Consider the following 13254-nt stretch of genomic DNA (forward strand, 5'->3'; position numbering starts at 1 on the left):
TCTTTCTTACACTTTGTACAATACCTTGACGGATAGATGCTGAGTGCCAGAAACAGACAGGCTACATTCTCACTATACACAACAATAAGAAAGCAGAAGAAGAACCATAGAGAATTTGCCGAGTGTGAAAAGATTGTTTTCAAAGGATGCACAGTTTGCATAGACAGCTTTACAAGAACTCTAACAACTTAGAAAACTGAATCAAGTTTAATGGCCAACAAAGAACACTTGAAAAGTCGCACATTCTGCTGTTATAAGTCTACAAACATCCTGAACATTATCAGAAACACTGAGTTACAATCTCAGTGATCCTAATGGGAAATGAACCCTTTCTGTCGTGAATTCACCCTCAAAACATCGTATGCGTGTGAATTATTTGGTAAAAAGCAGTTGCTTTCTCTTGCACTTGTTTCTTTTTATAAAAATATATTTTAAATATCTTGTTCTAAAGTGTCCTCGTCTGCCTGGCACAGTTAGCATGAGTAATATCATCTTTAAACAGAATGTTAAGTCATCTGCATGTTTTGGGAAATGTTTTGACTGCTCTATAAATCGTAGAAATGTAAGTTGCCAAGAAATACAAAGTCACAGATTAAAGAAACATGATCAACAATTCAGAATGTTAAAAATAATTAATAACCCTTTAAAAAAGAAAAAAAAAACAATATAAAAGAAATGCACCTAACAGCATCAATAATTTCAATAACACAAATATAAAATTGTCATCAACAGCAATGACACTAAAATTCTAACTTGATTGTTGATTTTTTCTAAATGTGGCAGACAGAATGAGTTGTTCTAGCACCAGAAGGCCACCAGGTGGTGCTGTGATACAGTTCAACATAATAAAAGGAACACAAACCTTTACACTGCAAAGTGTTCAGCAACAGAGAGCATGAAATACGATATCAGATATGCATAAATAAGCTGGAAATTAAATACCATCTTATCAGAAAGTACATCCTTGTCCATGGGGAGTTGCTATGGAAACTGTTTAGAAGCCTGAGAGATGGTCCCGCTGACAAAATCTTCATCTTTTGACTTTTTTTCGGACCTCTGACATTTGTCTCCTGTTATACCGAGAGTCCATCAAAACAAGCCAAAAAATCTGAAGTCAATGTTTGACGTGTGTTGAGAGAAAAGGGAACAGCCAGGGAATGTTGTTTACTCCACAAGGTTGTTTTTACACCATTTGTTGCCGGTGTCTAACTGGGTCATGGCTCTTCCCGTCATCTCACATCTTTGAGTGTGTGTGTGTGTGTGTGTGTTTGTCACTGAGATGCCACACCACTCTCCTGCTTATAGGAGCCTCCATTTTCCGATCCATTTGGAGTCTTCTTCCTCCCTGGAATGTCACATCCCCTGGAGGGTTAGATGTCAGTGCTCCATCATGGCAGGAAGAAGGCCGTCGTGGCGTCCCATCTCCTCCAACACTTGGGCAAGGCGGCTGAGGTTGCCGTCAGGAAAATGCTGAGCCTCCCACAGGTCTAGGATCACTCCTGTAGGGCTGGATTTGGTAGCAAAGTAGTTCAGATACCTAAAGACGAAACGGACCAAAAAAGATACACGTCAAGTTTCAGTTATAGATGCTGCGCAGCAATGGTCGGGGTCAGGCAATGTTGCCTGAGCTGAGGCTTGAACTTACAATGTTCCACACCAAGAATGTACTGTGTTCAAAAATGCATACTACTCATACTAAGTCTGAAGTCAAAATGAGTATGTAGTGCATTCACATTAGATAGTATGAAAATATTGAGCATGCGGGAAATACCCAGATGTATACTGTATCAGTACTTTTTGTAAGTATGCACGGTGGCCACACTCGTTATACTCAACTGCCCCATGATGCATTGCGAGCGGAATGAAAATTCGTCCTGGGACTCGACTTAAAGCTAAAAATCAAACATCCCCTTTTCAAAACAAAAGCATCTCTTCTCGTCTTTCATTAGTTTTGTAAATAGGACTCTTGCTTTGAAGTTTTGTCAGTAGCACAATGGAGGATCTCCGAAAATCTCCGAAATGTCAGCATGAAATGTGTTTCCGTGAGTTTTATGCATCAAATGACCACATCTTGATATTCTACTTGGTCACTATCTCACTTAAAATGTTTCCAGAACTTTCAAAGGTGGATAATTAACGGAGATATTTAGCCTCAGTGTGCTTCAGGTTTTTGTCATTGAAGGTTTGAAATGCATCTTGGGAAACTTGGAGGTATGCTTCGGCGGGAACAGTCATCATCCTAATCCTCCTAACCGTACTTATTGTATATAGCATATACTCATTGAGTTTGTAGTGTATAGTACAGAGTATGCCATTTCAAACACAGCGGCCCTTTATGTCATTGAGCTAATTAGTACATGGAAACGTCACCTGTTGCTTCACTGATTGACTAAGCCATTCACGTGTGTGCAAGACAGCAGCTGTTACCCTGGATTTCCACTGGATGCATATCTGCACCGAAACTGCGCCGCTGCTTGACTTCAGCGCAATCCGCAGTCCAGCAATCTCCACCGCCTCCGTTTGCTGCTCATCTGTTGCAGGAAACACTCAGGAGATCCCGCTAATTCACGTGTAATATATATATATATATATATGTGTGATTCAGCATAGATAAATGTGAAATACGATTTTAAAAGTGCTCGGATCGGGCCAACCACAGCATCAACAGAAAAGTCTGGTCCCCCCGAATCTGAATATGTGCTTGGTTTTTGGGTAAAGTTGGAATTGTGTCTGCTAGAGCCAAAACGCACACTTTTTTATATCCAAAAAAAAGGTGTTTTTTATTCGAAAAAGCAGTATCAGCAGACAGGTTTTATTCCCCTGAGTCTGAATATGTGCTCGGTTTTCGGATAGAGTCCGAAATGGGCCCGTTGGAGGTCCAGGAAGTTCGGTGTTTCCCCCCTTGAACACGTAATATTTTATTTTGAAAAAAATCCAGATATTTTCTTCTGTGTCTATGTCCTACTTCCTGCCTGCACAGGCTTATTTTTGTTCACAGCTCCAGGGTCCAGCATAAATAGAAGTGCTGCATATTTGCAGCAGAGGGCAGCAGCATGACTCAGCAGTGACGGTGCAGCTACGGTGCAGTTACGCATCCTGTGGAAATCCAGGGTTAGTGTTTACCTAAAAGGCAGGTTTCAAACAGCTGTCAAAAATTCAGTTATTAAGTCAAAAATCCTAAAATACACATATTACATTTAGACATAATGGAGATAATGGTCATTTGTGTTAGGATTTTCTCAAAAAAAAAAGAAAAATAGGACAACAATAAGCTTCCTAACTAGTAACTGTAGATTATTCATGGTCCTGAAGATGTGCTGTCCTGCTTGATTTTCATTTCGTACTACCTCGTCCTACTGCAGATGATGACACATTTATCTGAGCCAGGTGTGTTGGAGCAGAGAGACGTGTTAAATGTGCAGAACAGAAACTCTCCAGGAACAGGAATATAGGTCTGTTAGTTCCTCTTCCTACTTTATTAAACAAATAACCAACAAACAGGGTTTTTATTTTATTCTGCACCCCGGGCGAGGAAGATTTTTTTTTACCGCTGAATATATTTTTACATAAATACGGATTAATTCAAGCATTTAGTTGCTTCTGTGAAATCAGAAACTCTGCATTCACTTATTTGAGAGGACAGCCACACCGACGTAACGTCTGTATGTGATTCTAGCCAACGCCACCCTCTGTCTGTGGTCTGTTCAATCTGCAGCTGCAGTCAGAGATAAGGCCGCCATGCTGTGCAGGACCATACATATGGACACCCACTGTACTTCAGTCACATGCATGAGACCATCAAAGACATACTGGTGATGCTTTGTAAGGAGAAGCATCGTTTTCTCTCCGTCTTTACGCCAGTTCACTCCGACGCAATTACCCTCAAATGAGCTGTTTATCAAAACTTATCACATTCCCTGAGAACAACTGCAATCAAATCAAGACAGACACTTTTATTCCCCGTGCAATTTATATGTCAAGAAAGTGTCAGTGTTTGCACATCAGTAGCTTCTGGTGTATTCCTGTTCACTGCATTTGAACAAATAAACACTGCTCTGTGAGTCACCGTCACACGACTACCTTTTCTGTTTTTGGTTCTCTGGGGCAACTTGATTCATCCACCTACCTGTCAAGGTTCAGTTTGTGGGCTAACATCCTCCAGTCATTGCCTCTGGTCTGCGGAGCATCCAGGCTGCCACACAACTTCTGTCGGATGGAGACGGGGATACGGAAGGCGTTTGGCCCCACGAGTGACGTGATGTTGCTGGCAGGGTCCAACAGAGACGTGTCTATGTTCTGAGAATCCTGCCAATGAGAGAAGACACCAGGTGTAATGAGCCAACGTTGAGCCAACATCACAAGGCTAGCATAGGAATATTTGTAGCCTTTCAGACAAAGTCAACGTTGTAATATGTTATTTCAAATTAACATGAGCGAGGTGATGTTACATGGAGAAAAGTGAGGAAAAATTTTACTTGAACACCAATAAATTAAAACATAAAGCAGTTTATAGCTGAAATAATACAAAATATCACAGCATGAACACAGGTAATATTAATCAACACTTCTTTTACTGAATCAATGACCCAACAACCCAATAAATTAAAGAAAAAGTGCAGCTTTGATCAAGTTTCAAATTAATTAAAGAATAAAAGGGTTCCATGAAGGCATAAAAAAAGAGAAAAATGTGGAAAATGGGAAAAAAGTGCCAAACACCTAAATTGATGGTAAGGCTAAGGGAAGGCATAAAATTGAAAATGTTTTGGACTTTTTTTCTGACATAAAGCTAACACAAGATCCTAAAAATAAGTGTGAATATGATGAGCACACTTAAACTGGGAAAAAAATGCAGTAAGGCATGAAAAATGAGAAAACAGAGGAAAGGCTATATATAGTAAGGCATAAAAACGGGCGAAAAAATTTAAAACGCCTCGAAACAGAGGTAAGTATATAGTAAGGCATATTTTTCAAAAATTTCCAAAAAATAAAAATTGAGTTAAGACCATCATTAGACCCAAAAAACTACTGCAAATATAATGCACATACTTAAACAGGTCTAAAAAAGCAGTAAGGCACAAAAAATAACAAAAAAACAAAAATCACCCCAAATCAAAAGTAAGGCCCGCTTACAAGGCATTTTTTTTCCAAAATTTCCAAAAAAAAAAATTGAGTTAGGACCATCATTAGACCCTAAAAACTACTGCAAATATAATGCACATACTTAAACAGGGCTAAGAAAGCAGTAAGGCACAAAAAATGACAAAAAACAAAAATCACCCCAAATCAAAAGTAAGGCTATAGCAAGGCATTTTTTTTCAAAAATTTCCAAAAAAAAAAAATTGAGTTAGGACCATCATTAGACCCTAAAAACTACTGCAAATATAATGCACATACTTAAACAGGGCTAAAAAAGCAGTAAGGCACAAAAAATGACAAAAAACAAAAATCACCCCAAATCAAAAGTAAGGCTATAGCAAGGCATTTTTTTTCAAAAATTTCCAAAAAAAAAAATTGAGTTAGGACCATCATTAGACCCTAAAAACTACTGCAAATATAATGCACATACTTAAACAGGGCTAAGAAAGCAGTAAGGCACAAAAAATGACAAAAAACAAAAATCACCCCAAATCAAAAGTAAGGCTATAGCAAGGCATTTTTTTCAAATAATTTCCAAAAAAAAAAAATTGAGTTAGGACCATCATTAGACCCTAAAAACTACTGCAAATATAATGCACATACTTAAACAGGGCTAAGAAAGCAGTAAGGCACAAAAAATGACAAAAAACAAAAATCACCCCAAATAAAAAGTAAGGCTATAGCAAGGCATTTTTTTTCAAAAATTTCCAAAAAAAAAAAATTGAGTTAGGACCATCATTAGACCCTAAAAACTACTGCAAATATAATGCACATACTTAAACAGGGCTAAGAAAGCAGTAAGGCACAAAAAATGACAAAAAACAAAAATCACCCAAAATAAAAAGTAAGGCTATAGCAAGGCATTTTTTTTCAAAAATTTCCAAAAAAAAAAATTGAGTTAGGACCATCATTAGACCCTAAAAACTACTGCAAATATAATGCACATACTTAAACAGGGCTAAGAAAGCAGTAAGGCACAAAAAATGACAAAAAACAAAAATCACCCCAAATCAAAAGTAAGGCTATAGCAAGGCATTTTTTTCAAAAATTTCCAAAAAAAAAAATTGAGTTAGGACCATCATTAGACCCTAAAAACTACTGCAAATATAATGCACATACTTAAACAGGGCTAAGAAAGCAGTAAGGCACAAAAAATGACAAAAAACAAAAATCACCCCAAATCAAAAGTAAGGCTATAGCAAGGCATTTTTTTTCAAAAATTTCCAAAAAAAAAAATTGAGTTAGGACCATCATTAGACCCTAAAAACTACTGCAAATATAATGCACATACTTAAACAGGGCTAAGAAAGCAGTAAGGCACAAAAAATGACAAAAAACAAAAATCACCCCAAATCAAAAGTAAGGCTATAGCAAGGCATTTTTTTTCAAAAATTTCCAAAAAAAAAAATTGAGTTAGGACCATCATTAGACCCTAAAAACTACTGCAAATATAATGCACATACTTAAACAGGGCTAAGAAAGCAGTAAGGCACAAAAAATGACAAAAAACAAAAATCACCCCAAATAAAAAGTAAGGCTATAGCAAGGCATTTTTTTTCAAAAATTTCCAAAAAAAAAAATTGAGTTAGGACCATCATTAGACCCTAAAAACTACTGCAAATATAATGCACATACTTAAACAGGGCTAAGAAAGCAGTAAGGCACAAAAAATGACAAAAAACAAAAATCACCCAAAATAAAAAGTAAGGCTATAGCAAGGCATTTTTTTTCAAAAATTTCCAAAAAAAAAAAATTGAGTTAGGACCATCATTAGACCCTAAAAACTACTGCAAATATAATGCACATACTTAAACAGGGCTAAGAAAGCAGTAAGGCACAAAAAATGACAAAAAACAAAAATCACCCCAAATCAAAAGTAAGGCTATAGCAAGGCATTTTTTTTCAAAAATTTCCAAAAAAAAAAAATTGAGTTAGGACCATCATTAGACCCTAAAAACTACTGCAAATATAATGCACATACTTAAACAGGGCTAAGAAAGCAGTAAGGCACAAAAAATGACAAAAAACAAAAATCACCCCAAATCAAAAGTAAGGCTATAGCAAGGCATTTTTTTCAAAAATTTCCAAAAAAAAAAATTGAGTTAGGACCATCATTAGACCCTAAAAACTACTGCAAATATAATGCACATACTTAAACAGGGCTAAGAAAGCAGTAAGGCACAAAAAATGACAAAAAACAAAAATCACCCCAAATCAAAAGTAAGGCTATAGCAAGGCATTTTTTTCAAAAATTTCCAAAAAAAAAAATTGAGTTAGGACCATCATTAGACCCTAAAAACTACTGCAAATATAATGCACATACTTAAACAGGGCTAAGAAAGCAGTAAGGCACAAAAAATGACAAAAAACAAAAATCACCCCAAATCAAAAGTAAGGCTATAGCAAGGCATTTTTTTCAAAAATTTCCAAAAAAAAAAATTGAGTTAGGACCATCATTAGACCCTAAAAACTACTGCAAATATAATGCACATACTTAAACAGGGCTAAGAAAGCAGTAAGGCACAAAAAATGACAAAAAACAAAAATCACCCCAAATCAAAAGTAAGGCTATAGCAAGGCATTTTTTTCAAAAATTTCCAAAAAAAAAAAATTGAGTTAGGACCATCATTAGACCCTAAAAACTACTGCAAATATAATGCACATACTTAAACAGGGCTAAAAAAGCAGTAAGGCACAAAAAATGACAAAAAACAAAAATCACCCCAAATCAAAAGTAAGGCTATAGCAAGGCATTTTTTTTCAAAAATTTCCAAAAAAAAAAATTGAGTTAGGACCATCATTAGACCCTAAAAACTACTGCAAATATAATGCACATACTTAAACAGGGCTAAGAAAGCAGTAAGGCACAAAAAATGACAAAAAAACAAAAATCACCCCAAATAAAAAGTAAGGCTATAGCAAGGCATTTTTTTTCAAAAATTTCCAAAAAAAAAAATTGAGTTAGGACCATCATTAGACCCTAAAAACTACTGCAAATATAATGCACATACTTAAACAGGGCTAAGAAAGCAGTAAGGCACAAAAAATGACAAAAAACAAAAATCACCCCAAATCAAAAGTAAGGCTATAGCAAGGCATTTTTTTTCAAAAATTTCCAAAAAAAAAAATTGAGTTAGGACCATCATTAGACCCTAAAAACTACTGCAAATATAATGCACATACTTAAACAGGGCTAAAAAAGCAGTAAGGCACAAAAAATGACAAAAAACAAAAATCACCCCAAATCAAAAGTAAGGCTATAGCAAGGCATTTTTTTCAAAAATTTCCAAAAAAAAAAAATTGAGTTAGGACCATCATTAGACCCTAAAAACTACTGCAAATATAATGCACATACTTAAACAGGGCTAAGAAAGCAGTAAGGCACAAAAAATGACAAAAAACAAAAATCACCCCAAATCAAAAGTAAGGCTATAGCAAGGCATTTTTTTCAAAAATTTCCAAAAAAAAAAATTGAGTTAGGACCATCATTAGACCCTAAAAACTACTGCAAATATAATGCACATACTTAAACAGGGCTAAGAAAGCAGTAAGGCACAAAAAATGACAAAAAACAAAAATCACCCCAAATAAAAAGTAAGGCTATAGCAAGGCATTTTTTTTCAAAAATTTCCAAAAAAAAAAATTGAGTTAGGACCATCATTAGACCCTAAAAACTACTGCAAATATAATGCACATACTTAAACAGGGCTAAGAAAGCAGTAAGGCACAAAAAATGACAAAAAACAAAAATCACCCCAAATCAAAAGTAAGGCTATAGCAAGGCATTTTTTTCAAAAATTTCCAAAAAAAAAAAATTGAGTTAGGACCATCATTAGACCCTAAAAACTACTGCAAATATAATGCACATACTTAAACAGGGCTAAGAAAGCAGTAAGGCACAAAAAATGACAAAAAACAAAAATCACCCCAAATAAAAAGTAAGGCTATAGCAAGGCATTTTTTTCAAAAATTTCCAAAAAAAAAAAATTGAGTTAGGACCATCATTAGACCCTAAAAACTACTGCAAATATAATGCACATACTTAAACAGGGCTAAGAAAGCAGTAAGGCACAAAAAATGACAAAAAACAAAAATCACCCCAAATCAAAAGTAAGGCTATAGCAAGGCATTTTTTTCAAAAATTTCCAAAAAAAAAAAATTGAGTTAGGACCATCATTAGACCCTAAAAACTACTGCAAATATAATGCACATACTTAAACAGGGCTAAGAAAGCAGTAAGGCACAAAAAATGACAAAAAACAAAAATCACCCCAAATCAAAAGTAAGGCTATAGCAAGGCATTTTTTTTCAAAAATTTCCAAAAAAAAAAAATTGAGTTAGGACCATCATTAGACCCTAAAAACTACTGCAAATATAATGCACATACTTAAACAGGGCTAAGAAAGCAGTAAGGCACAAAAAATGACAAAAAACAAAAATCACCCCAAATCAAAAGTAAGGCTATAGCAAGGCATTTTTTTTCAAAAATTTCCAAAAAAAAAAATTGAGTTAGGACCATCATTAGACCCTAAAAACTACTGCAAATATAATGCACATACTTAAACAGGGCTAAAAAAAGCAGTAAGGCACAAAAAATGACAAAAAACAAAAATCACCCCAAATAAAAAGTAAGGCTATAGCAAGGCATTTTTTTCAAAAATTTCCAAAAAAAAAAATTGAGTTAGGACCATCATTAGACCCTAAAAACTACTGCAAATATAATGCACATACTTAAACAGGGCTAAGAAAGCAGTAAGGCACAAAAAATGACAAAAAACAAAAATCACCCCAAATCAAAAGTAAGGCTATAGCAAGGCATTTTTTTCAAAAATTTCCAAAAAAAAAAATTGAGTTAGGACCATCATTAGACCCTAAAAACTACTGCAAATATAATGCACATACTTAAACAGGGCTAAGAAAGCAGTAAGGCACAAAAAATGACAAAAAACAAAAATCACCCCAAATCAAAAGTAAGGCTATAGCAAGGCATTTTTTTTCAAAAATTTCCAAAAAAAAAAAATTGAGTTAGGACCATCATTAGACCCTAAAAACTACTGCAAATATAATGCACATACTTAAACAGGGCTAAAAAAGCAGTAAGGCACAAAAAATGACAAAAAACAAAAATCACCCCAAATCAAAAGTAAGGCTATAGCAAGGCATTTTTTTTCAAAAATTTCCAAAAAAAAAAATTGAGTTAGGACCATCATTAGACCCTAAAAACTACTGCAAATATAATGCACATACTTAAACAGGGCTAAGAAAGCAGTAAGGCACAAAAAATGACAAAAAACAAAAATCACCCCAAATAAAAAGTAAGGCTATAGCAAGGCATTTTTTTCAAAAATTTCCAAAAAAAAAAATTGAGTTAGGACCATCATTAGACCCTAAAAACTACTGCAAATATAATGCACATACTTAAACAGGGCTAAAAAAGCAGTAAGGCACAAAAAATGACAAAAAACAAAAATCACCCCAAATCAAAAGTAAGGCTATAGCAAGGCATTTTTTTTCAAAAATTTCCAAAAAAAAAAATTGAGTTAGGACCATCATTAGACCCTAAAAACTACTGCAAATATAATGCACATACTTAAACAGGGCTAAGAAAGCAGTAAGGCACAAAAAATGACAAAAAACAAAAATCACCCCAAATCAAAAGTAAGGCTATAGCAAGGCATTTTTTTCAAAAATTTCCAAAAAAAAAAATTGAGTTAGGACCATCATTAGACCCTAAAAACTACTGCAAATATAATGCACATACTTAAACAGGGCTAAGAAAGCAGTAAGGCACAAAAAATGACAAAAAACAAAAATCACCCCAAATCAAAAGTAAGGCTATAGCAAGGCATTTTTTTTCAAAAATTTCCAAAAAAAAAAATTGAGTTAGGACCATCATTAGACCCTAAAAACTACTGCAAATATAATGCACATACTTAAACAGGGCTAAAAAAGCAGTAAGGCACAAAAAATGACAAAAAACAAAAATCACCCCAAATCAAAAGTAAGGCTATAGCAAGGCATTTTTTTTCAAAAATTTCCAAAAAAAAAAATTGAGTTAGGACCATCATTAGACCCTAAAAACTACTGCAAATATAATGCACATACTTAAACAGGGCTAAAAAAGCAGTAAGGCACAAAAAATGACAAAAAACAAAAATCACCCCAAATCAAAAGTAAGGCTATAGCAAGGCATTTTTTTTCAAAAATTTCCAAAAAAAAAATTGAGTTAGGACCATCATTAGACCCTAAAAACTACTGCAAATATAATGCACATACTTAAACAGGGCTAAGAAAGCAGTAAGGCACAAAAAATGACAAAAAACAAAAATCACCCCAAATCAAAAGTAAGGCTATAGCAAGGCATTTTTTTCAAAAATTTCCAAAAAAAAAAATTGAGTTAGGACCATCATTAGACCCTAAAAACTACTGCAAATATAATGCACATACTTAAACAGGGCTAAAAAAGCAGTAAGGCACAAAAAATGACAAAAAACAAAAATCACCCCAAATCAAAAGTAAGGCTATAGCAAGGCATTTTTTTTCAAAAATTTCCAAAAAAAAAAATTGAGTTAGGACCATCATTAGACCCTAAAAACTACTGCAAATATAATGCACATACTTAAACAGGGCTAAGAAAGCAGTAAGGCACAAAAAATGACAAAAACAAAAATCACCCCAAATCAAAAGTAAGGCTATAGCAAGGCATTTTTTTCAAAAATTTCCAAAAAAAAAAATTGAGTTAGGACCATCATTAGACCCTAAAAACTACTGCAAATATAATGCACATACTTAAACAGGGCTAAGAAAGCAGTAAGGCACAAAAAATGACAAAAAACAAAAATCACCCCAAATCAAAAGTAAGGCTATAGCAAGGCATATTTTTTCAAAAATTTCCAAAAAAAAAAATTGAGTTAGGACCATCATTAGACCCTAAAAACTACTGCAAATATAATGCACATACTTAAACAGGGCTAAGAAAGCAGTAAGGCACAAAAAATGACAAAAAACAAAAATCACCCCAAATCAAAAGTAAGGCTATAGCAAGGCATTTTTTTTCAAAAATTTCCAAAAAAAAAAATTGAGTTAGGACCATCATTAGACCCTAAAAACTACTGCAAATATAATGCACATACTTAAACAGGGCTAAGAAAGCAGTAAGGCACAAAAAATGACAAAAAACAAAAATCACCCCAAATCAAAAGTAAGGCTATAGCAAGGCATTTTTTTCAAAAATTTCCAAAAAAAAAAATTGAGTTAGGACCATCATTAGACCCTAAAAACTACTGCAAATATAATGCACATACTTAAACAGGGCTAAGAAAGCAGTAAGGCACAAAAAATGACAAAAAACAAAAATCACCCCAAATCAAAAGTAAGGCTATAGCAAGGCATATTTTTTCAAAAATTTCCAAAAAAAAAAATTGAGTTAGGACCATCATTAGACCCTAAAAACTACTGCAAATATAATGCACATACTTAAACAGGGCTAAAAAAGCAGTAAGGCACAAAAAATGACAAAAAACAAAAATCACCCCAAATCAAAAGTAAGGCTATAGCAAGGCATTTTTTTCAAAAATTTCCAAAAAAAAAAAATTGAGTTAGGACCATCATTAGACCCTAAAACTACTGCAAATATAATGCACATACTTAAACAGGGCTAAAAAAGGAGTAAGGCACAAAAAATGACAAAAAACAAAAATCACCCCAAATCAAAAGTAAGGCTATAGCAAGGCATTTTTTTTCAAAAATTTCCAAAAAAAAAAATTGAGTTAGGACCATCATTAGACCCTAAAAACTACTGCAAATATAATGCACATACTTAAACAGGGCTAAGAAAGCAGTAAGGCACAAAAAATGACAAAAAACAAAAATCACCCCAAATCAAAAGTAAGGCTATAGCAAGGCATATTTTTTCAAAAATTTCCAAAAAAAAAAAAATTGAGTTAGGACCATCATTAGACCCTAAAAACTACTGCAAATATAATGCAAATACTTAAACAGGGCTAAAAAAGGATTAAGGCACAAAAAATGACAAAAAAGCAAAAATCACCCAAATCAAAGTAAGGCTATAGCAAGGCATATTTTTTCAAAAATTTCCAAAAAAAAAAATTGAGTTAG

General features: G+C 34.1%; 1 protein-coding gene across 1 annotated transcript in view; it reads right to left on the bottom strand.

The window, feature by feature from the left end:
* Window positions 1-549: 549 nt before the first annotated feature.
* Window positions 550-13254, bottom strand: part of unc5cb (unc-5 netrin receptor Cb) — a 159421-nt gene continuing 146716 nt past the window's right edge. The window contains exons 12-13 of the mRNA XM_028463505.1: window positions 4127-4305; window positions 550-1537 (exon numbers count right to left, since the gene is read on the bottom strand). Of these exons, the coding sequence (XP_028319306.1) occupies window positions 1378-1537; window positions 4127-4305 (339 nt within the window). The 3' untranslated portion in view covers window positions 550-1377. The remainder of the gene's footprint in view (window positions 1538-4126; window positions 4306-13254) is intronic.

Source organism: Gouania willdenowi, chromosome 12 (assembly GCF_900634775.1).
Source record: "Gouania willdenowi chromosome 12, fGouWil2.1, whole genome shotgun sequence".
NCBI lineage: Eukaryota > Metazoa > Chordata > Actinopteri > Blenniiformes > Gobiesocidae > Gouania > Gouania willdenowi.